Below are 25,869 nucleotides of genomic sequence, written 5' to 3' on the forward strand. Positions count from 1 at the left end.
GGGTCACAAACCTTTAATTCCAGCACTAAGGAGGCACAAGCAATTGGATCTTTTGTGAGTTCTAGACCAGCATGATCTACATAAGGACTTCCAGAACAGCCAGGGCTACAAAGAGAAACCCTGTCCAAAGGAAAAGAAAAAAGAAAAGGAAAGAAAAGGAAAGAGAAGGAAAGAGAAGGGAAGGGAAGGGAAGGAGAGGAGAGGAGAAGAGAAGAGAGGAGAGGAAAGGAGAGGAGAAGAGAGGAGAGGAGAGGAGAGGAGAGGAGAGGAAGAAAAAAGGAAAAAAGAGAGAAGGAAGCTGCAGGCCAGGCCAGCCTCTGGTAGAAAGGAGGCGGACATGAGGACTGCAACACAGCCCCTGGCCCACAGCAGCACAGCCTGTCATTTTCATTGCAATTTTGTCATTAGGCCCCACTTAATCTCAATTAATTATACATTTAAAGCTCTCAGACTTATTTAAATTATACTTTGGAAATGATGTCTCTTAAAAGCCATATCCAACCTTCAATGTTATCACTCTAACTTATTAACTATTTAAAATTATAGCTAGGTATCTAAAGCCATATAGTTTACCAAACCTTACAAGATTCTGTCTTATTAGTCCTAACCCTAACCCTAAAGTCTGAACTACAGCTATATCCTGTCCAAAAGAAAGAAAGAAAGAAAGAAAGAAAGAAAGAGGGAGAAAGAAAGAGGAGTATATAAGAGAAGCATACAAAAATATTCTATGGCCTTCATGGAGTTGTTTTCTAAAGTGGAAAATATTTTGTAATTAAGTAATTTACTGAAATGTTTCAAAGTTTACTATTGTTTATTTAAAAACTTATTTTGTAAAATTTATAAACAAATCTAACTATGTATGAAAGTATTAAAGAATCTGAAATTATCCAGGTGTAGTAATTCATACCTGTAATATCAGCACTTATGAACTAAGGCAAGAGAATTATCCCAAGTTCAAAGCTAGCCTCTGTTTATATAGTGAATTTTAGGCTAGTCTGAACCACAGCTATATCCTGTCCAAAAGAAAGAAAGAGGGAGAAAGAAAAAGAAAAGTTATAAATATTTTTAATGTAGGTAAGTTTTATCTTTTCTATCAAACCTTTAGAGAATTTTATTGGTAATCCAAATATAATCAACTATAACTTATAAGAAAACAATTAATTATTAATGAAAAGGTTGAATGACATATAATCTACAAATGTCTTTTTTTTATACCCCAGGCTGACTTTGAACTCAGCATGTACCTGAGGATGATGTGGGACTTCTGCTCCTTTGGCCTACACCTCGAGTGCTGCTGGAATTATCAGCCTGGGCCAATATATTTGGGTTTATGTGCTATTGAGGATCAAGCGTCATGAACTCTAGACAGCACTTGAACTGAGTTACATCCCAGGCTTAATCTCATGAATGTAATGCTCATCATAAATAAACAAATTTCTCAACTAGAAAATGTTCTCCACATAAAGTTACTGAAGGGAGGAGAAATACATGTGACTAAACACAGCAATCCTTTATTTTCACTGTGACCAAGAGTTACACTAAAGGATCAGTCTTTAGGGCTGGACAGGTGGCTCAATAGTTAAGAGTGCCTGTCATTCTTGCAGAAGACCTAAGTGTGGTTGCCAGCACCCACATGGCAACTCATAAACACCATCTTTTAGCTTCCACAGGCACCAGGCACACATGTGCTACACTTACATGCAGGCAAAAGATACACAGACATAAAACAAAATATTAATTTTTTTTTTTGAGACAAGGTCTCACTATGTACCTCTCTGGCTGTCCTTAAACTCACTATGTAGACCAGGTTGACCTTGAACTCACAGATAACCACCTACCTCTGCATTTGGGATTAAATGTGTGTACCACTACATATGGCTAAAAATAAATGAACCTTTTAATTAAAAAAAAAAAAATAGAATAGAATTCATCTTTAAAAAAGAATAGAATTCATCTTTAACAATTTAAATCTTTGTCCAAATAAAGTTACAGCTCAAATGAGTAATACACTTTCTTATTCTTCCCTATACTAAATTTCTTTTTTTTTAAAAAGGCATAATCCTTTTAGTTTATTAGAGGATGGGGGAAGGGAACATGATAACCTGAACTTGATCACAGGATCTTGTGGTTGAAGGAAAACAACCTCTTAAAATCATCCTGACTGCTGCATGTTCTATGGCAAACACATGGCCATACATGTATATGCAAGAAAGCACACGCACACACATGGACATGCACGAACACACATGCACACACAAGCCATTTTTTAAGGACAGCAGTAAAGAAAATGCAAAGTAAAAATAAATATGGAAATCTACCCATTTAAAAAATGAATATGCTTAGTCCAGTGGAGGCAGAAGCAGGTGGATCTCTTTGAGTTTGAGGCTAGCCTGGTCTTTGTAGTGAGCTCCAGGCTAGCCAGTGCTGCATAGTGAGACCTTGCCGAGAAGAAGACTGAAATGCTCAAGCTGGGCACAGAGCTGAAATGGAAATACAGGGAGCAGACATTTGAGGTCAGCCTGGACTAGGGGAGTCTGTCTCAAAGACCTGAGAGATAGGTGGTAGGAGAAAAGATTGATTAGATTGATTCTGGAAAGAGGTCATGTATGCTAGCACTGGTAATCCTGGCACTGAGACAGAAGCAGGTGGATTAGAGTTTAAGGCCCACCAGAGCTATACAGTAAGGTCCAGTCAAATACAAAAATAGAAGGTAGGCTGGAGGGATAGCTCAGCAACCATAGCGGTCAAGGTTCTTCCAGAGGACCCAAGTACAATTCCTAGCAACCACATGGTGGCTCCCAACCATCTATAACTCCAGTTCTAGAGGATTCAGTGCCCTCTCCTGGCCTCTATAACACAAGGAACACAAGTGGTACAGATAACTATGCAGACAACACATCTACACACATAAGACAAAACAAAACAATAGAATCTACATAAATAAATAAAAACAAAATACATCTATATTAGGCTAAAGGTATAAGTAATAGAGAACAGGCTGGATGTGAGACCTTAGGCTCACTCCCAGAACAGACAGATATATAAATAAATGCATGTCTGTCTGCCTTGGAAGTGGATTGTGTGACAGGTATCAGAAACTTGGGGTTTAATCCAGTCTGAAAACACAAGATCTGTAAAATTTGTTATGTATTTTGCCTTTACTTTTTAAGGATCTTTTAAAACAAAATAGAATCCTGTAGGTCAGACTCATGCCCTTTGCCCTTCTGATTTCAGAGAAACCTGTAATTTGAGACTTTTTAAAGGGCCTACTTCACACCTGTAATGCCAGAAGTAATAAACTTTTAATCTGTTTTGTATTTGTGTTGTTTTGTTATTGTTTGTTTTAAATCAGCCAAGCCAGGTGGTAGGTAATACTTGGGCAGTAGAGGCAGGAAGGTGAGTTCACTGCCAGCCTGAGCTACATAAGACCTAAAGTAAATCTGCTAAGACCTAACAATATCATCATAGACACTAGCAGCATGTTTCTGGTTCTTTTCACTTCCACATGAGTAGCTCCTAGATCTCTGGCAACTACTCTGGTGTCTCAACATATAAGCAACTGTGTGGCCTTTGTTTAGTGACATGTTTGGCAAACACTTTTATACGATATATAATGTGTGTGTATATATATATATAAATATACACCTCCTTACTGTGTCTAGTTTATCAGGGTCTTACAGAATGACTAACAACATCCAGAAAAATACAATAGAGCTATTTAGAAAAAGCACTCTAATATTGTTTTTGCCCAAACTACTCTTAATTAGACCAAGACAACAAAAAGAAATTAAATACTTCCTTAAGTTGACCACAAAGTACTCTGTTAAAAATTAAATAAATAGGCCCGGGCAGTGGTGGTGCACACCTTTAATCCCAGCACTTGGGAGGCAGAGGCAGGTGGATTTCTGAGTTAGAGGCCAGCCTGGTCTACAGAGTGAGTGTTCCAGGACAGCCAAGGCTACACAAAGAAACCCTGTCTCAAATAAATAAATAAATAAATAAATAAATAAATAAATAAATAAATAAATAAGCCAAGGTGGTACCATACACCTTTAATCCTAACACTCAGCAGGATCCCTTATTCAAAGCTAGTCTGATCTACAAAGCAAATTCCAGGACAGCCAGGACTACATACACAGAGAAACCCTGTCTAGAAAAACCAAAAGGAATTTTAAAAAACAAAAAACCCTACCATGATTCAAAACTTTTGCTCCAAATACATTTTTCTTTAAGTTAGAACCTTTTAAAGGTACCAGGGAAGGTTCTAACTTTTAAGCAGATGGATCCAGAGCCAGGAAGGACATTTAGGATAATTCCTTTCATTGTATATTTACATCATGTGCAAACATTCCTTCCTCCTGACAAGTGCTCTGAGAAAGATCTCTTTTCCCAGAGAAATACTACTACATCCCAATTAAAGTGGGGGAGGGGCAGTGCCTCTAAACAACTGCCAATAAAGTCCCTCTTCAGAAGTAGCTTCCAACTTAGACATGCAATACTAAGCCTCAACTCTGGACAGCTGCAACTCACAGACTTTACAAAGGGAATGCTTACTTTAGCAGCAATAATAACCGTGTATCAAAATTAGCCTGTGTGCTCTAATAAATAAAAGACAGGAGTAACAACTTGTGGAAAGTAGAGAAATTCCAGTTTTTGGAGCATCCTTGAAGTACTGTCATGACATCTTTTCATATCTAAGCTCAGTTAAGTTGCAATAGAAACAATGTTTCCATGCCTCTGAATCCACCACCAATAGGACAATTCTCATCTACCTTATCATACTGGAAGAACTGTTGCAATGGGAACTGTACTAGGAAGTTAGGTCCTCCACCTCACAGAAACAAAGGTAACTTCAGAAGTTTGTGGAATAAGTCACTGCAACACAGATGTGGACAATTGCTGCATTTAAGTGGATGTGCATGAATTATATTTGATTAACAATTCCACATTGTGAGGTTGACATTTTCTCCTTCCTCTTTCCCATATGCCTTCAGTGTTCATGCAGCAAATATTTAAAAACAAAATTTCAATCAGGAAGGCCATTTGACAGCTACTGCTTTCTGAACTTGCAGGAAAGCATGCATTCAGCGCTGGCATTAAACACACACCTATGTGTCAAATGGTATACTTGCTACAGAAACCGACCTCTGTAATTTGCAACCCTACTTTATGGTATCCTATGACAGATCATCCAAAAAATTAACAGAGTATAATCTTCAGCTTCTTCTCAAGCACATTTACAAGAATTATCTCATAGAAACCATCTACTTTAATGAGACTCTAAAAACCCCATGCCCAGAAGCCAATGGCTGGTTTATAAACAAGATAATGACTAGTTCAATGGAAAAGGCATTATGACAAAATGCTAAGACTGTCTCACCATGTTATGATCTGCTTACCTAATATGTATGTTTAGCTACTGTAGTCAGCAATGTCCAAATATAAATTTAAAACATTTAATGGCCAGTTCTGTTCTAGACTTGAAGCTCATCTTACCTGTTTAAAACACTGATTTTATTTTTATCTATCCTCCAAAATATTTTTCTTTGTGCAAATATATTTCCTCGGGTGGAAAGGAGGACCTAAGAAATAAATTCTCCCTAAAATACAGTAAAATATACAAACGCTGAAAAAGTAGACATTTCTGAGATATATATATATATCATATATTATATATATGTTATATATGGTATATCTACCATAACAAATTAAAAATAATCAAAATAATTTAAGAAAAATAAACTGATGCAGATTAAGCACTAAATTTCACAAATTTGAGCTCCCTGCACTTTATATGAATGCATCCATAAATATACCACAAAATATCTTGTTAAATTAAAAATTAAGAATTTGGGTTGTTTAATTACATTTCAATTATTGTTAAGTGTCATGAAGACAGAGGAATTAATACAACAAAACAATTTTTAAAAGGTCAGTTATATTTTGTTTACTTAAAATACTAAGCTTAATCATGACCTGTTTAAACCTTATCGTTTTGCTCATTGTATAAAATTAGCACTGCACTTGCAAACCTAAGCAGAATCTAGATTTATCAAACATATGGTGAGACTTGCCCAGTTTCTGAAATAGTAAATGTGGATAAACATTAAGATATTTTTCTTGGTAAACAATAACCAAAAACGACCTGGAAATGTTTTCATATTCTCATCAGAAAGAAAAAAATTAATTCTTTAAATTTTTTCAAGCACCAGGCAATTAAAATCTGGAAATTAAGTTAAATTGTTTGAAGGACCCCTATTTGAGAGGCTGTGGCTTACAGGAAAAAAAAAAAACCCTAAAATAGAAAACAGAAAAATAAAAAAACAGCAGATCTCCAAACAACTCGAAGGTACACAAGAAACGAAGGCTGGTTTTCCAGCTAACTTTTCCAGCCCTGTACCAGAGAGACAACCAAAACAAAAGTTGGCCATAAAACCAGGAGTTTTCCCGGTAAACTGGGCCATAATCTGAAACCTAGGGGGGCGGGGAGGGAGGGAGACCGGCTGCTGCTGCTGCGAATAGAAGCTCCTTATAAGCTGCGAACTGACAGGTGGAAAAATAAATTCGCCAGCAGGCCAGCCAGAGGTTGTGAAAACACGGCTCAAGGACCGAACGTGTTGTGACTACTCTGTAACAGGTCCAAGGTAATTTACGCACACACCCTTCAGCGCAATCCCTCCAGCACAGATAAGACTAGGAAACAACAGGCTTCCCCCAAGATCCACATACCATTTTACAACAGCCGTCTCCCCCAAGACAGGAAAACAGACATTCTGGTCCCGAGTCCTTTTCCGCTGATCTCCCCCAGCGCGAAGGGAAGAGGGCCGCCGCCGCCGCCACCGTAACGAGAGAAGCCGGCAACAGCCCCGCCGCGCGGCCGCCACGCCTTCCTCCCGCCGCCGCTGGGGACGCGAAGCCGCGGATCACATTTCTCCTCCCCAACAATCACACGCACGCACGTCTCCAGAGTTGACACCCTCCAAACCCGCCGCCCCGCGACGCCGGTGACAGGGCCACCAAGCCTCCGCGGCGCAGCCACGGGGCTGGGCGCTCCGGCGGCGTGCGTGCACGTTGGTGTTCGCTCCCATCAATGAAAGGAACGAGGTCTCCGTAGTGACGGCCTAGAGCCGCCGAGCCGAAACGGGGGGCCCCCGTGGGACCAAACAAAACTTCGGTTGCTGGGAAGAGCCGTTGCGCAACCTCGGCTTGGGGGAAGGCCCGGAGTGCCCGGCGCGGCCAGGGCGGCTTCCCGGAGGCTGCGCCAAGCGCGCGCGGAAAGCACGCGCGGTCCCCGCGTCCGGCCGCCTCGGGCCTGGCGTGGCGCCGGCCTTCGGGAACCGCCCGGGTCGGCCGCACTGGACGACCGGGCGGAAACGGAGCGGCGGCGCTCCGAGGGTTCCCCCGGCCCCGAGGCCCCGCGACGACGCCGAGCTCCCCTCCCTTACCCGGCTTCCTTACCTTCCTAGAGGCCCGCGCTCTCCCCGCTTCGGGCGGCCGCAGCCCTGAGCATGTCCGGGGTGGGTCGCGGGGGCCGTGCGGGGACCCGGAGCCAAGCGCTTCAGCAGGCGGCGCCACTCAGCCGGGGCTCAGCCCCTCTCGGCGGCCGCTGCCATCTTGTCCTGGCGGCTGAGAGGAAACGGCGAAACACCCTCCCCCGACCGCTGCTGCTGCTGCTTCTCTGGCTGCCGATCGCCGGGCCCGTCTCCCTCATCTTCCTTCCCGGGGGCCTGGGGTGGGGACGGCTCGACTGGGGAGAGGGGCAGTGACAAGCCGGCGGGCCACCGGGGCCTACGGGCAGCGAGGGATGCAGGGCCCGCGGCGGTGAGGGCCCATTGCTCCAGCCCCGGAGTTAAGACAAGGACGTGAGCTGCTTGCGAGAGGCCACGTCGCCGGGGGCCTGCGGCTCGGACTCCTCGGGGCGCCGCGCTGCCGGCAGTCGTCACCCGGGCAGCTGCCGCGGGCCGCCCCGATCTCGGGCCCCTCCTCCGCGCCCGCCGGCCTCGGCCGCCGCCTCCGCAGCGCCACCGCCCGCTCGGCCGCTCTGCGCGCCGAGCCCGGGCGGCCCCGCTCGGGTAGGGCCGCGGCGCCTCCGCGAAGCCCCTCCCCGGGGTCCGCCCGCAGCCGCGCCCTTGACGCTCGCAGCCCGCCAGGCGGCCCGCGCGGATCCAACCCTGAGCTCTCACGCCATCCCTCCAACAGGAACAGCTTCCGTCAGCCCTCCTCTGCAGTTCTGAGCTTGACTCCGGGCCCAAAAATACACATTTCAGGGACGATCCTAATACCCAAAGGGGTTCAGATGCGGAAGCAGGATTCCACAGGCCTTTCCGGGTTACCCCATCCTGATTCCCTTCCCACCCCCTTTAGAATCTGTTTTTTGGCATCTTAGGAGTCTAAAAACACAGAAAGAGAAAATGTTTAGTCAAATGAATAATCTCAGCCTAAAATAGGTTCTTCTCGGTCCCCCATTCCAAAACAGCAGGAGACTTGTCAAAGAATGAGGGAAGGACTCTCTTGGAAGTTTTCCAAGTGCACCGCCACAGTCGTTGGGAAGCTGCCCACCTCTACGCTGATAATTCTCCATCGAGTTAGTTCCACACCCAAGCTAGTTTCTTCGCTCCTGGAAACTAGGAAATCGACAGAATGGTCCATTTCCACCCACGTAACCATAGAACCATGGAATTTGAGATGAAAGAATCTTACTGATGCATAGTCCAAACTCTTATGCTAAGACAAGGGTTTTAGACAAGTTTCGATGACGTGAGCAAGGTTACAGAGCAAAGCTTTAGCCTCCACTCCTCTCCCTTCCATCTATCTCTCCAGAAAGCAACTCTCTTCGAAGCAAACCCATCATTCAGTTACCCTCTTTTGCCACCTGTTTCGTCTGGGTTCTAAACCAATGTCTATCGTTTCAGCAACACAAGCACCTCTATCTCTATAATGGGAATGTCCTTTGCTTTCTTCATGTCTTTACTAGAAGGACTGAGTTTGCCAATGTATTTCTCCACACATATTTTCTGTTGCAGCAGCTGGGACTAAAGGGAGGGTCAACTTGTTGGGTAAATACTATCTCTTTACCTATTGCTTTTCACACTAGAAGAGGACTGTGTAGAGTGTCTTTAAAAGAGTAAAGGGTATTTATCCCGAGGCCACTGACAATTATTTTTCCAGTGACGGGTGGTTTAATTCGAGACAGGATACTCAGTAAAGACTCAGAAAAAAACAATGACTGATTTTTAGAAAAGGCATATGCATGAGATGGGCATGGTGATGCATGCCTATAATGCCAGCGCTGGGAAGATGGAAGGAATGGGACGGGGCTCAAGATTAGCCTCTACGTACAAAATGAGGGCAATGTCTGAGCCACTTTTTGCTTTAGCATTTACAGTGGATTTCTTTTAAGGTAATCTAAAAACCAAACAAAAACTACTGCTAAAAGAAAAAAGAAAGAAAAATCTACACTAATAGAGAGCTCTCTCCATTAGAACTAACTGTTCCCAACTTTTGCAACCATGTCTCCAGCTCCTAATGGAAGCCCTTCCTCATCTTGCTCTGTTTATGAAGAGGCTGGATGTGAGAGTGCCCCCTCCCCCCTTTCTGCTGAGTAGTTCTCCCCACCCCCTTTCCTATAAATTCCAGGAAGGATTTCTGTCACCTTTCTTTTAACCCTTGCCTTGCCAGTGACTAAATATAGTACCTAACTTAAAACTTCCCAGTAAAGCTTACTAAATAAATACATCCCCCTCCTCAGTAAACCTATGGTGTCCCAACCTACTCTGCTTTATCTCTTCCCCCTCAGATCCATTCTGAACTAGAACATAGAGATGATCTTTCAAAACCATGAAGTGGCCTTTTGTTATTAAGTTTGTCTTTTTAATAGATGGATGGTTCTAAACAGAGTGTAGTGGCTCACTCTTGTACCCTAGTACTCCAGAGCCTGAGGAAGGAGTATTTTGCAGAGTCCAAGACCCTGGGCTGCATAGTGAGTGCCAAGCCATCTCAGAATAGAGACTGACTTCCTACTGGATTAAGGAAAGACTAATTATCTTCTCACAGTTCCAAATATTTTTAAATACAAGCTACTTCTGACATAGAGACACGGGCCTGTGATCTCAACAACTCCGGAGCCTGAAGCAGGAAGACCTCTAGTCCAAAACAGTCTGGGCCACACAGTGAGTTCAAAGCCCACCTGAGCAGTTTTGTATGGCACTGTCTCAAAGTTTTCCATGTCCAGGGAGTCCTAAAATTAAGGGTTTAAATCCAATCCCCAGCAGCCACACAAAAAGTTAACTCCAGTAAGCCCAGAGATGGGTGAGAAAAGAGGATCCCACTTCCCCACCCCCCAACCCCCCACCCCTGCCATGGGCCTAGTCCAATTAGTGAGTCCCAGGCTCACTAAGGAGAGCTCACTGAGAACTGTCAATGGACAAGGTGGAAAGCCATTGAGCTGGGTGGGATCAGAACTTTATTCCAGGGCAAAGGAAGCCAGTGAACAAGGACTTATTTGGGAAGAGAATAGTGTGATGAAAGAAGCCATGACAATCTTTGGATGAAAGAATACTCAGCGAAATCCATTTGTTTTTCTTTCTACTTATTCAGATTTTTCTTCTAGTGGCAGCCAGTCTCTATGATAGTAAAAGGCCAGAGTCACATTAGCCTAAACCAGTGCTGTAAGACACAGCACAGGACTGGAGCGCGGGGAAACTCGCCATCTCCTGAGTCCTGTCCTTCCAGTCATTTCTTCCTCGGGTTCCAAGGTTCCCTCCAAGTTCTCCCTCACTTTTTCTTTTCTTTTCTTTTCTTTTTTTTTTTCTCGAGACAGGATTTCTCTGTATATCCTTGGCTGTTCTAGAACTCACTCTGTAGACCAGGCTGGCCTCGACTTTTTTAAGCCACTCTTGATTTTTTTTTCCCCAGGCCCAGAGACTGAACCTAGTGCAAAGCACCATGCTCCCACTGAGCAACATCCCAGTCCCTTTTCAATGTTGTATTTTGTGACAGGGTCTGGCTAACCTTGAACTCACTCTGTAGTTAGGCAGGCCTTGAACTCATGAGCTTCCTTTCTCAGCAGCCTGTTACTATTATGATTACAGTGGCTGTAATCACAGGCCTGCACCAGGCCCAGCATAACTTAATATCTTTCTGTCTCTCCCAAGGGCCAGCCATTTTAGATATGCTCATGTACATTTTCTGTCTTCTTCCAAAAGGAACATTATTTTTGTCATTTGTCAGTTGTTTGATCCCCCACAGTCTAGAATAGAAACACAATAAATATTTATAAAATGAAAGAATAGATTTTTTTCTATGTAAGGAGAAAGAAACTCACAAACTCAGCCTGCGAGCAGTCACAGACCTTAGTCTTTCTCTTAGGTCTGCCTCTACCTCCGATGGTACCCTGTCCAGACGGGGCCAGTCCTGCCTGCACCGCCTTTGGATCCACCTCTACTGAACTGCACACAGGTGTCAGCTTCAAGAAATGGCCTCGAACAGCCTTAGCTCAACGTGCTAATGCTTCTATTCAAAGCACTGCAGTTTCCAGAAAAACCTTGGAACTCTGTCACAGCCTGAGTCACCAACCCACGCACATCTATCTTCCTCAAGGAAGTTGGGCTTTGAGGAGTTTTCTGGTTGTTATTTTCTCCCCTTCAGACCCTAAGTATTCTTTCCGGTCCTTTTTTTTCCCCATGTGGGATGAGAGGGGGTGGGGGGAGCAGGGTATGCCAAGAAAACCAATGAATACCCTAACTACAAACCAAGGAGGAAAAGTTTATCTGGGGGCTTTATTTCTCCTCCTGGCAGGAGGTCCTGACTTCCTAATGCAAATAATCTACCTTCTTCCTGGAGATCAACTTTGTATATTTGGGCCTCAGGGAGGGGCAGCTGGGATAGAAAATCCCATCTAGAATCTAGCTGCTCCAGCTCATATTTGAATAACTAAAAAGCCCACCAATTAATTAACTCTTTACAGCCCAAAGTTCTGCTTCTCTTTCAAAAACATTTCTTTTAATTAAAAAGATAAAAAAGCAAACAAGGCAGTCAAGATGGCTCAAAGGGTAAAGAGCTTATTGCCCAAATCCGAGAGCTCTGAGTTTAAGAGACCCAGTCTCAATTGTGAGGGAGAACAGTTGAAGAAGACACCCAGTATTTTGTGCACCCACATACATGCAAACAGTATATGCATTCAATCCTGTTTCCACACCACAGATACATGCAAAAAATTAGTCCCACATTAATAGGACATTCATAATCTCATCTAAATGATTTATTTTCTATTATGTGCATTGATGTTTTGCCTTCATGTATGTCTGTTTGAAGGTCTCAGATCCACTGGAGCTGGAGTTACAGTGGTGAACTGCCATGCAGGTGCTGGGAACTGTCCTCTGGAAGAGCAGTTCTCTTAACTGGTAGGCCATCTCTCCAGCCACATAATCTCATTTTAATATGGAGGTTGGGCATTACAGTCAGCAAAAAGAAAAAAAATACCATAGAATGAAATTCGCTATTTAAAAGTCCTAAAATTACCCATGGAGTAGAGTATTATTTTGGATATACAACCTGGTACAATAATATGTACTGTAGTTAGGTCAGAGCACACTTACAGGGATTGTTTACTACTTCCATACATGGGATACAGGGATTGAACTCAGGTCTCACACTTGGTAGCAAGCACACCAGGATGAACCATCTTGCTGGCCCCTTATCACTCTCTGCCAAAGGTTTCCTAAAGCCCTAATTAACAACCCCCCACCCCATTTCTTCCTCTATAATAATGAAAACACTAGCAGTCTCATATGGCAAAGACATCTCCATGGGCAATGGCTCCTTAGAGTCGAGCTCTTCCCATAGGTTTTGCTCAAATGTCCTTCCTTTTGATTAAAACTGTTGGGCACCTGCATCAGCTCATCTAAATGAAAAGCCTGCCAATACCCACATCTTCTCCATTGTTCTCTGTCTAGACATCCTCTAGTCTTTCTATACCATTTTGTTTTGTTTTTGAGACTCTCTGTGTAATTCTAGCTATCCTAGAGCTCTATGTAGACCAGGATGGCCTTGAACTTAAAAAGATCCTCCTGCCTGTGCCTCATCCTGGCTTTTCTTTTGTTTCCATGTGTATTGTTTGCTTCTTTTTGTAGTACTGTGCATGGTCCATAAGGCTCCAGACTAGTGGCTGATGCATACTAGGCAAGAGCTCTAGCACTGAGTTATATCCCCAGCCTCATCCTGCACTATAACTCTCAGAAGTCAAATGAACTTAAGAAGCAAAGCACAGATCACTTCAAAGGGTGTTTTGTGTGGGTGAGTTGGTTGGTTCTGAGCTGAGAATGACGAAGGTCTAGGAACATAGACTAGGGTTGTCCTGAAAGATGACATGTTCTTCCTCGGAACTTGACTACATGAAATTTTATAATTGCAAAACAAAAAGACAGTCATAGATTAATGAAATATACAAATATATCATGGGACAGCAGGCAAGTGGATCAGAGCAAAGCCCTGTGTTACTTGAAGTTTGGGTCCTGCCATGGCTTGCTGTGCTCCATATCTGTCCTCATGGTGAATCTCTTGGTAACCCCTCCTCAGGACTCCTCCTAGACCTTCTCCTGGCCACCACTTCTCTTCCTTCTTCTCTCTCTTTGGGACCCTACCGTGGGATTAGAAATCCTGCCTCCTCTGCCCAGTCATAGGCTGATCAGCTCTTTATTAACCAATCATTGGGGATAATTGGGGAACATTCTTTATACAACATAGAAATGGTTCAATAATTGTGACAACCTGTAACCAGATGTCTTGAGCACAGAAATCAGCAAATGAAATTACAGTGCACAAAACCATCGCCCAATAGATATATAAATATGGGTTGTGTTAACACAGGCCTGAAATTCTAGCACTCTGAGTCTCTCCTGGACTACATAGCTAAAACCCGCCCCAACAGATGAAAAGCTATGAAATAATGCATGGCAAAGACCTGTCCACGTTTCTGCCACCCCACCTTTGTTCGTGGCAGAAACAAAGATTCTGTTGAGAGTAGGAGTTCATATCAGCTTCATCACTGACCCAAGACCACACAGGCCTGATCCTCTTACCTCAGATATCCCACCGATACATCATGATGACTTCCTATATTCCCAAAGTAGGAACTCCTTGTTTTGTCCCCAGATTTTTTCTCTTGTCTTTTTCCATCTAGACCAGGGAAGCAGCCAGAGTTGTTCTATATTCAGCACTGACTGCCCATCTCCAGGAAACAAATGCCCCACTCTTTCTTTTGGAGTTCAGCTGCCATAATGTAACATATGAGGACCATCCAAGACAAGCTGTGCTCACTAACAGAAGTGGCAAGTTCAGTCATGCACGGCCTTGTAACAATGACAACGAGCCACAACTGCAACAAAATCCTACCCACTAACGGATTCTTTGGGGGGGGATGGCAAAATGCCAAGCACTTAGAAAAGAGTCCTTGGGTTCAAATCTATTCTTATACTGCATAACCTACCATGCATAGGTCAATGCAGCTCTTCTCAGGGACAGGAGACAGGGAGCTGGTCCCACAGTGCTAGTGCAGCTGAAGTTGTAGTGAATGAACTATAAAGATAGCTGTGCCCTTAAGGACAGGACCTGTGATGTGGCTGAGTAGGTAAAAGTACTGTGTGCAAACCTGACAATTTTGGAACTCCCTATATAGACCAGGCTGGCTTCAAATTCACCAAGTTCCTCCTGCCTCTGTAGAATTAGAGGTGTGCAGCACCATCCTCAGGTTGTGCTTTTTCTTGTGACGTAATTTTTTTAAAGATTTATTTATTTATTTGTCTATTTATTTATTTATTTTATATATATGAGTATACTATCACTCTCTTCAGACACACCAGAAGAGGGCATCAGATCCCATTGCAGATGGTTGTGAGCCACCATGTGGTTGCTGGGAATTGGAACTCAGGACTCTGGAAGGGTAGTCAGCGCTCTTAACCACTGAGCCATCTCTCCAGCCCATGACATCATTTATTTAGATTCTTTACACATCTCATTTCATCCCTAGTTTGGGGTTAAAGTCACCTCTCCACATTACTTCAAGTTCTGCTCTAAATACCAAAAGTGTCCCTGGAACATTCCCTATTTACATCCATAGAGATCTTTAACAGTGAAATGTGATCTTTGGTCAAATACTCAATCTTTAAGTAAACCCAAGTTTAGTCTTAGAAAAAGTACACAATCTGCTTATTTTGGGGGCAGAGGCTTGCATAGCTCAGGCTAGCCTTGTACTCACTACATAGCTGAGGATGTCTTTAAACTCTTGACCCTCTGGCTGCTACCTCCCAAAAGCTGAGATTACAAGCCATCCACCATCATGCCTAGCATAAAAAATAGGCTAACACTGTTTTGTGTTTTAAAAATAGCCAGAATAACCAATACTCTAAACAAAGCCTTCAACTGAATAAAAAGACACGTTCCAAGAGACTTTGCTCTGTTAAAAAAAAAAAAGGGGGGGCTTAATATACAAGGTTTGTTAACACTTTTCTGCCATCTGTTAACAAAATTTCATAAGTAACATACAAACCTACATGGCTACAGCATGAATTGTTCCTGTCCCTGTGCAGCAGCTGGGCTGAAGCAGACTTCCTTTCTTATCCTTGGCCCTCCCAAGAAAATGGAGGGAAAAAAGATCACAATGTATCCGGAGTCCTCAGTTAGCCCTAGGTCTGGAGACACATTGCATAACCCCCAAAGCAGGACTCCTCTTCCTAAAATGTGTTCTTATTAGCATATACATAATAATGGGTTTCATTATGGCACTTTAATATATGTATGTAATGCATTTCAATCCTGACCTCCCTTTCTCATTACCCCTCCCACACACACCCTCCTTCTTGCCAACTGGTCCCTTTTCTAATTCAATGCCGATTTTCTTTTTTCTTCTTTCTTTCTTTCTTTCTTTCTTCCTTTATTTATTTATTTATTTATTTATTTATTTATTTTGCTGGCGTGAGGGACCCAAGGAACAACACAAGGGTTGCTTACAGGAGATTGAATAAGGGGTTCTTTAGAGGAGTGGGGGCATCTCACCAGTGGCTCTATCATTGAATAAAATGTCTTTTCCTCTTTCAGGAAGTGCCTACACATCTTTAAGGAATGATAGGTCTCCTGAGTATCTCCTGTTTGATTTTTCTTTCTCCTGCCCCAGCCTCTTCTTGTTTGTTCTGTTTTTAAGAAAGTTTCCTACAGTCCAGGCTGGTCTCTTGGCATCTAGCTGATGACGACCTTGAGCTTCTGATCCGCCTGGCTCCACCTCCCCAGTACTGCAATCACAGATGCTGCCATCATGCCTAGTTCTATGTTGTTATTTAATGCCGTGCTGGAGATTGACCTAAGGGCTTTTTTTTTTTTTTTTTTTTTTTTCCCTTTTGAGAGTTTCTCTGTGTAGCCTTGGCTGTCTTGGAACTCACTCTGTAGATAAGGCTAGCCTTGAACTGAAGAACCTCAGCTGCCTGCCGAGTGGTAGGCTTTAAAGTGTGTGATACTACACATGGCCACTTGCTACTTTTTCTGTGTTGCATGCTAGGCTGGTGCGCTATTGCTGAGCTACATCCCCATTTCCCTTTGAATTTAATAACTTCTTTCTTCCAATAGAGTTGAGCAGTCGCAAACTTGATCTATGGTAGAAGCAAGATAGAATTCCAGTCAATCTAAATGTTACAGAGTATGTCACTTCAAGATAATTGGAGAGGCCAGAGAGATGGCTCTTCCATAGGACCCAGGTTCTATTTCCAGCATCCACATGGTAGCTGATCACCATCTGTAACTCCAGTACCATGGGATCCATCTGACGCACTCTTCCAACTTCCATGGACACACACACACACACACACACACACACACACTTACATATAAAATTAAAAAAAAAATATTTAATAAGATAATTGAAGAAGATAATCTGTCCAGGTTCCTAGTATTCATGATTCTCTGTCCTGTCTAAGATCAACTCCAGAAGTGGGGTGTTGGAAATTAGTTCTAATACTTTGATTCAATCAGGAATCTGCATGTCCAAACGCTAAAGGTCCTTGTCCCCAATTGGTTTTTGATCAACCAATAAAGATGCCAACAGCCAATTAGTGGGCAAAGGAAGATTGGACAGGACCCTTAGAGATTTGCATGCTTGGACTAAGGGGAGGGGAGACAGGGAATCACCATGACTGGGGGGTCAGAGGGAGATGGATCAGATTTAGAGCTGCAGAGGGAAGATCATCCGAAATGTAGTTGTAAAGGGAAAGCAGACCCCAAAAGGGCTGCCCAGAAGCATCTGGGGCAGCAAAGACCAGTGGGCATCACAGAAGGTAACAGGGCACAAAAGTTTAATGTAGACTTAGAAAGTGCTGAGCCAGAAGTACCGGAGGGAAAAACATGTTAGCTGGGGAAAGCTTAGGACTGCCAAGCCCTTGAGTAGCCAAGGCATTTAAAAATAAGTTGATGTGTGTGTGTCTTTCATTTGTGGATCCAAAGAATTCCTGGGCAGGTAGCTGGAAGCACATGACCCACCAGGAGCACAAAGTGGTGTAGCTAAAAACTCCCGGCTACAGTGGGGGAAGAAAGAGAAAGGACTGAGGTACAGAAATGTTTGCCTTTCTTTGACACTCCCAGCCACACACCCACTCCCTCCCTTTATCCCTCCCAGCTCTTTTTGGAACAGCATGGCACCTTATGGTCCTGTAGCTCAGGCTGACTTGGAACTCAGTGTATTGTTCAGGCTGGCTTTGAACCTCTAGTCATCCTTCTGCTTCACATGTGCTGGGATTATAGGCAAACCCCACAACAGTGGGCTCCTCTTTCCCAGAAAGGAAGAATTAGCCATTCATAAGTATGGTCCTTGCTTCTGACATTTACTGCATTCCATTTTGTAACAGGACTGTAGTTTTTGTTCAACTTTGAAAGGTCCAATTTTTGTTGAGAAGAGGATTACCATGCCATAAATACAAAATCCTAAAATCTATCCTGGAGTCATAACTTAGAATCCTGACTGGTTCTTCTGAATTCATAATCCAATACAATATGAAATGTTCTCAGACCAAGTACAGATCTTCCCTACCCACAGTGACCCCAATAAGCCTGGTTTGCCTTCAGTAAATATAAGTGCAGTTATTCATGTCAAGGGCTTACTACCTGTGAGGTTAAATTATATGTATCACTGTGATTATTGGTATTAATAATGGGGTTGGGTGTTTTGTTTTGTTTTGTTTTGTTTTGCTGGGGATCTGATGCAGGGCCTCATGAAAGCTAAGCAAGACTTTACTGTGAGTCACACTCTTACCCCTGAGCTTGTTTGTTAGAGACAGGGTCTTATGTATCTCAGGCTGATATCAACTCACAAAATAGCCAAGGATGACTTTGAACTTCTCACCCACTGCCCCAACCTCTTAAGTTCTGGAATTGTAGGCATGTATCACCATACTTTATAGGTAGTGCTGGGGAATCAAGCCCAGGGCTTCTTGCACGCTAGAGAAGCACTCTATCAACTGCACTACATCCTCAATCCTCAATGTGCCTAAGATATGAAATGTTCAGTATTTCCAGTCTTCATAGTTTTGTTTTGTATGGCACAGACAACCTGCTTACAGCTTCAAGAAAGCAGAAGGAACATTAATTAATCCTAAGGTTGCTATGGGGATTAAACTGGAAAACATTTTCTTTCCTAATAGGAAAAGTATACATTTGCAAATATTAAAAAAAAAATTGTGGGAGAGGCAATCAAACACAGGAGCAAGAAGTTAAATGATGCATTTTCCTACAAAGAATACTGTACAAGCTGAAGCAACAATACTGAGACTAGCATTCTTCTAATTGGCATACTGAAAATTACAGTGGGAAGGGCAGTGTTGGTCTGTTCTCTGTAAAGGAATCCCATTCAGAATGAGAACCACAACAAATTCATTTTCTCATAAATTCAGTGTCCTACTTAGGGTTATTATTGCTGTGATGAAACACCATGACCAAAAACAAGTTCAGAACAAAAGGATTTATTGGGTTTATACTTCCATATCATAGTTCATTATTGAAGGAAGTCAGAAGACAAGACAGGGCAGGAACCTGGAAGCAGGAGCTGATGCAGAAGCCATGGAGGAGTGCTGCTTATTGGCTTGCTCCTCATGGCTTGCTCAGCCTGCTTTCTTATAGAATTCAGGACCACAGCCCAGGGATGTCACCACCTACAGTGAGCTGGTCCTTGCCCATCAATCACATTTTCTTAATTTAAGAAAATACCCTATAAGCTTGCCTATAGCCTGATCTTATGGGGGCATTTTCTTTTTTCTTTCTTTTTTTTTTTTTTTTTTTTTTTTTTTTTTTTTTTTTTGGTTTTTTCGAGACAGGGTTTCTCTCTGTAGCCCCGGCTGTCCTGGAACTCACTCTGTAGACCAGGCTGGCCTCGAACTCGGAAATCCGCCTGCCTCTGCCTCCCAAGTGCTGGGATTAAAGGCGTGCGCCACCACTGCCCGGCATGGGGGGGCGGCGGGGGGCATTTTCTTAATTATAGTTCCCTCCTCTCTAATGACACTAGCTTGTGTCAAGTTGGTGTAAAACTAACCAGCACAGTCAATAAAATATCAAAGTTGTGCCAGGCTTTGTGGTGGCACATGCCTTTAATCCCAGGACTTGAGAGGCAGGCTAATCTCTGAGTTCAAGACCAACCTGGTCTGCAGAGTCAGTCAGGGCAACACAGAGAAACCTTGTCTTTAAAAAACGAAAAAGAAAAAGGGGTTGGAGAGATGGCTCAGCACTGATTGCTCTTCCACAGGTCCTGAGTTCAGTTCCCAGCAACCACATGGTGGCTTCACAACCATCTATAATGAGATCTGATGCCTTCTTCTGGTGTGTATGAAGACAGCAACACTGTACTCATAAAAATAAATCTTTAAAAAAAGAAAAAAAAAGTTGTTCAAAAAATCTAGTTTAAATCATACAGATCTTGAACAAAGTCAGAGCTGGAGAAATGACTCAGTCGGTAAGAACTTGCACTGCTCTTCCAAAGGACCTGATTTTGATTCCCATTATCCACATCAGACTGCTTACAAATGACTGGTTAACTCCACCTCCAGAGGGGTCCGACACCTCTGTCAACATCAGCATTACATGCTCACAGGCACTGGCATATACACATGCACAGTGCACAATGAAATATAATAAAAATGTTGTTTAAAAAAGTCAGTTTACAATATGGGATATGTAATTAGTAAGACCTGAGTTTAGTACCCAGAACCCACTTTTGAGTGTACCTTCAGATCCAGGGGACTCAATGCCTCTTCTTGCCTTCCAGGGCCACGTGTGATATGTTAGGACCCCTATCTTTGAAGGTAAAAAAGATTGACTGTGGGGAAGCACACCGGCAATTCTAGAGGGCTCACAATGCCCTGCTTCTGACTCTTGTGATTCTTGTGCATATATTCATCTTATGAATATTATTAAAGTGCACACTTATGTTTCCTATGCTCGATTGCTCTCTTCCTCCCTCTGTGTGTGTCTGTCTGTGTCTCTTTCTCTCTTTCACGTACACACACACACACAGAGACACAATCAGCAAAAGGATCAATACTGTCACAAATGTCATGTTTATAAATTTCTTATCTCTTGCCCCAGAAACACTTAAAATATAAAGACCCCATAGCTCATCTTCATCCTAACTTCCATTATCAAAAACTAAGAAAGAGAGATTAGCTAATACAATACTGGAAGCAACTTAATATCTACAGCATATGAGTCTATTGTTGCTGCTTTTTATATCTAAGATAATCTCTACAGCTGACTATGTTTCCTTTTCTTTTGATTCATTTTTGTTTTGAGGGGGTGGTGTGTATCATGTGCGCACAGGGGTGCTTACCCATGCATGTGCATGTGGAAGACAGAGGTACACAGACGTTCCTCAATTGCCCCCTGCTTTACATCGTTTAATCTCCTTTTTTTTTACTTATTTTAATAGTGTGTATATGCATCCACACATGTGATTGTTGCACCTACAGAGTGGCAACAGATCCTCTGGAGCTGGAGTTATGTGAGCCAGCTGGTGTGAGTACTGGGAACAGAACTTGTGTCCTCTGCAAGCATAGTATATAGGCTCTGGATCTGCCTGGCTCTGTCCACCCCAGCCTTGGATTAAGGTGCGCCTAGATTTTATATGGGAGCTGAGGATCTGAATGGATCTGCCTGGCTCTGTCCACCCCAGCCTTGGATTAAGGAGCGCCTGGATTTTATATGGGAGCTGAGGATCTAAACAGACTTTGGAATCTCCCACGCAGAATCAGTGTCAACCATAGCACTCCAGATCCACTTTGCTGCTTGCCATTTCTGAAGGTCTCAGTGGCTCAGTCCCCTTATCTATTAAATGAAAACTGCCACACAGGTTGCTCTAAGGATTAAAAGAGTTAATGGCTGAAATGCTTGGCACAAAAAGGAGTAGGTTCGGCTGCCATTAACATCACAATCATGACTACTGTTGTCTCCCAACACATAGTTCTCCACACTGACAGATCCTATAAAGGTTTAGTCCAGCTGAATATAGTGATTCACACCTGTAATATTAGCCCTTGGGAGGCTAAAGTCAAGATGGCTTCCTTAAATTTAGGGCTACAGAGTGAGCTCCTATCTCATCAAACTAAAAACAAACAGATATAAAAACATATAGTCTGTATTAGTCAGGGTTCTCTAGAGTCACAGAACTTATAGATAGTCTCTATATATAGTAAGGGAATTTGTTATAACTTATAGTCTATAGTCAATCTCCCTAACAATGGTCAGATGTGAATGGAAGTCCAAGGATCTAGCCAAATTAGTGAGCTTGGTTCAGTGAATAAAATGGAGAGTAATTAAGGAAGCCACCTAATGTCAACTTTGGACGTACACACTGCACATAACACATCATATTCCTTCTGGAATTCCTGATCCAGAGAAATAGTGAAAAAGGAAATGTTTGCTATTTTAATCCAGTAGGTTTAGGGGTAATGTGTTCCATAGCAACAGATAAATGAACTCATTCTTCATGTTCTCAATGACGTATGAGCAGAGCAGACCCCATCTGTGCTTTAAATTCCAGCAGGGCTGATGCAGCATAAACAAAGAAATGAAGTTCAATATGGACAACTGTTCTAGGGAACACACAGCCAGTAGTATATCTGGGGACTACAGAGAGACATGGTGATAATAATGGGGGTAGAAGAAGCATTTTAGGTAAGACAGCACATTTTTTGATTTTTCAAGACAGGGTTTCTCTATATAGCCTTGGCTATCCTGGAACCCAGGCTGGCCTCAAACTCAGAAATCTGCCTGCCTCTGCCTCCCAAATGCTGGGATTAAAGGCATGCACCACCACTGCCTGGCTTTTTTTTTTTTTTTTAAGATTTATTTATTATTATATGTAAGTACACTGTAGCTGTCTTCAGTCATTCCAGAAGAGGGTGTCAGATCTCATTATGGGTGGTTGTGAGCCACCATATGATTGCTGGGATTTGAACTCAGGACCTCTAGAAGACCAGTCAGTGCTCTTAACCACTGAGCCATCTCTCCAGCCCCCATTTGCATTTTTAAAATTAGACTTGATTTTAGAATAGTATCAAACTTTCAGAAAAATCGAGAATAAAGTACAGAAAGTTCTTACATACCACTCTGACAGTTTCCCCTGATATAGAAGTATGTCCAGCTGATTTATCACTTCATCTCCTGGGTAGGGTAGTGTGTCAGTTACTTTTCTACTGCTATGATAAGATACCTTGACCAAGACAACTCCTAGAAGAGTTTTTGTTTGCTTGGTTGGTTGGTTTTGTTTTTGTTTTTCAAGACAGGGTTTCTCTGTGTAGCCCAGGCTGTCCTGGAACTCACTCTGTAGACCAGGCTGGCCTCAAACTCAGAGACCCGCCTGCCTCTGCCTCCCAAGTGCTGGGATTAAAGGCATGTGCCACCAGTGCCCAGCTAGAAGAGTTTATTGAGCTTACAGTTTCAGAGGATGTGAGTCAATGGCCATCAAAGTGGGGAGCATGGAAGCAAGCAGGCATGGTGCTAGATCAGTAGCCAAGAGCTTACATGTGATCCACAAGCAGGAGGCAGATATATAGAGAGAAACACTTGAATGGCAAAGGCTCAAAGCTGCCAACGAAACACCTTCTTCAACAAGACCACACCCCCTAATTCTTTCCAGACAGTTCTACCAGTTGGGTATTAAATTTTCAACTGTGAACCTATGGAAACCATTGCCATTCAAACCACCACATTCCACTCCCTGGCACCAATAAGCCTGTAATCACATCAGAATGCAAAAGACACGTTGCCCGACTTTAAGACACTGCATAGTCTATCAGTCTCAAGACTGTCTAAACGTCCAAAGTCTCTTTTAAGACTCAAGGCATACTCTTAATTGTAAGCCCCTATAAAATTCAAAAAGCAAATTACATACTTCTAACATACAATGGCACAGAATATGTATTATCAATCCGAAAGGGAGAAATAAGGTCATAGCGAACCGAGAAAATACTGAACCAAAGCAAGACCAAAACTCAGCAGTGAAAAGTCCAAATCCTGTAGCTCTAAGTACAATGTCGAAGGGTTTAGGTGGCTCTTTGCTTCCAGTTTCTCAGACTGCAATATACTTCCCTTTCTTGTGGTGGTGTCAGCCATGGAGTCATGTTCCTCTTTCTCCACAACCTCACCAGCATCTGCTGTCACCTGAGTTTTTTATCCTAGCCAATCTGACTGATGTGAGGTGGAACCTCAGAGTTGTTTTGATTTGCATTTCCCTGATGACTAAGGATGTTGAACATTTCTTTAGGTGCTTCACAACCATTCGGTATTCATCAGTTGAGAATTCTTTGTTTAGCTCTGTACCCCATTTTTTAATAGGGTTATTTGGTTCTCTGGAGTCTAACTTCCTGAGTTCTTTGTATACATTGGATATTAGCCCTCTATCAGATATAGGATTGGTAAAGATCTTTTCCCAATTTGTTGGTTGCCGATTTGTCCTATTGACAGTCGTTTTGTTTTTCAAGACAGGGTTTCTCTGTGTTGTCATGGCTGTCCTGGTACTCACTCTGTAGACCAGGCTGGCCTTGAACTCAGAAATCCACCTGCCTCTGCCTCCCAAGTGCTGGGATTAAAGGTGTGCGCTACCACCGCCTAGCACACAGATTCTTAATACAAAAATTCTTAAGGCAAAAAGGAGCCACATTCTTCACTAAAATACCACAGGAAAGGTCTCTAAACTAGTTACTATTGTTCTCCCCTGAAGCCTCTTGAGCTGGGCCTCCATAGTCTACATTGTTATCGTCCAAGCTTCTCCTTGAATGGCCCATTAAGTTTTTCTTGTATTATTCAACCTCTTTCCAAGCCCAAAGGCCCAAAGTCTTCCATATTCCTCCAAAACCCAGCATAACCCCATTACCAGCTACTGTCTTAGCTACATTGCTGTGCTAAGACACCATGACCAGGACAACTTACAGAAGAAGGGATTGACTGAACTTACAGTTTCTGAGGATACGTCCATGACAGTCAAGATGGGGACCATGGGAGCAGGCAGACTTGGGGCTGGAACAGTACCGGGATATGGCACTTGCTGCTCTTCCACGTCTGAAACACCGAGAAGGCAGACACTTGCAGGACCTGAGTTTTTGAAACCTCAAAGCCCACCCCTAGTGATGTACATCCTCCAAGGCCACACCTCCTAATCTTTCCCAAATAGTTCAACCAACTGGATACCAAGTATTCAAACACATGAGCCTGTGGGAGCCACTCTCATTCAAACCACCTCAAGCAATGTCCATTAGATTTTTGCATTGTAAAGTTAACTTTTGCCTCATTTCCCTTTTGAGACTACATGTTTTGAAAGAAGTCACTTTGTACAGATCACACTTATTAGAATAAGGTATTAGTCAAGCTTGATGACTTACACCTATAATTCCAGCAAAGGGGAAGCTGAGAAAAGGAGAATCATAGGAGATTAAGTTCAACCAGGGCTACAGAGTAGAACTGTCATCTCAACACTAACAACAAGACAAAGCAAAAAGTTTCTTCTTTCCTGCCAGAGATTACCCTGCCTCTACCTCCCGAGTGCTGGGATTAAAGGTGTGCGCCACCGCGCCCTGCTCCCAACTCTATTTTTGTTTTTTTAAAGTAACATACAAAGTAATTGGTTTTAGCAGATATGATGGTACATGCCTATTAGTTTAGCGCTTAAGAGGTAAAGGCAGGAAGATCAGTTCAAGGCATAATCAACTAGACAGTACATTCAAGGGCAGCTTAAGCTATATGAAAATATACTGTTTAAAAATGTTGGCTGCAAACTGGGCAGTGGTGGCACACGCCTTTAATCCCAGCATTTGGGAGGCAGAAGCAGGCAGATTTCTGAGTTCGAGGCCAGCCTGGTCTACAGAGTGAGTTCCAGGACAGCCAGGGCTATACAGAGAAACCCTGTCTCGAAAAAAAACGAAAAAAGAAAAAAAAGTTGGGTGCTGGAAAGATGGCTCAGTGGTTAAGAGAACTTATTGCTCTTAACTGGGTTTAACTTCCAGCACCCACATGGCAGCTCACAGCCATTTGTAACTCAATTTCAAGGGAAGATCCAATGCCCTTTACTGGCCTCCATAGGCACCAACCAGGCATGCATGTGGTACACATACATACATACATACATACATACATACATACGTGTAGGCAAAACATTCATACTCATTTTTTAACTAGATAAACAAAAATATTAAGTCTGGAGGAATGGCTCAGCAATTGAGCTCTTCCTGTTTCTGCAGAGGACCTAGGTTCAGTTCCAAGCAACAACATAGAGGCTCACAATAGTCTGTAACTCCAGTTCCAGATGGGCAGACACCCCCTCTGGCCTCTGCGGACACTGCATGAACATTATAC

At 43.0% G+C, this 25,869-nt stretch overlaps 1 protein-coding gene across 5 annotated transcripts in view; it reads right to left on the reverse strand.

Moving 5' to 3' along the window:
• The window catches only part of Hipk3 (homeodomain interacting protein kinase 3), an 89,438-nt gene extending 64,880 nt beyond the window's left edge, over positions 1-24,558 (reverse strand). For 2 of the 5 annotated variants that reach the window (XM_031371212.1, XM_031371211.1), the window contains exon 1: positions 8,560-8,655. In XM_031371212.1, the coding sequence (XP_031227072.1) occupies positions 8,560-8,581 (22 nt within the window). In that variant the 5' untranslated portion in view covers positions 8,582-8,655. Of the gene's footprint in view, positions 1-6,729; positions 7,243-7,458; positions 8,062-8,559; positions 8,656-24,475 lie in introns of those variants that run through there. The other 3 variants (XM_031371215.1, XM_031371213.1, XM_031371214.1) reach the window with 3 other exon arrangements.
• Positions 24,559-25,869: the final 1,311 nt, after the last annotated feature.

Source organism: Mastomys coucha, unplaced genomic scaffold (assembly GCF_008632895.1).
Source record: "Mastomys coucha isolate ucsf_1 unplaced genomic scaffold, UCSF_Mcou_1 pScaffold15, whole genome shotgun sequence".
Taxonomy (NCBI): domain Eukaryota; kingdom Metazoa; phylum Chordata; class Mammalia; order Rodentia; family Muridae; genus Mastomys; species Mastomys coucha.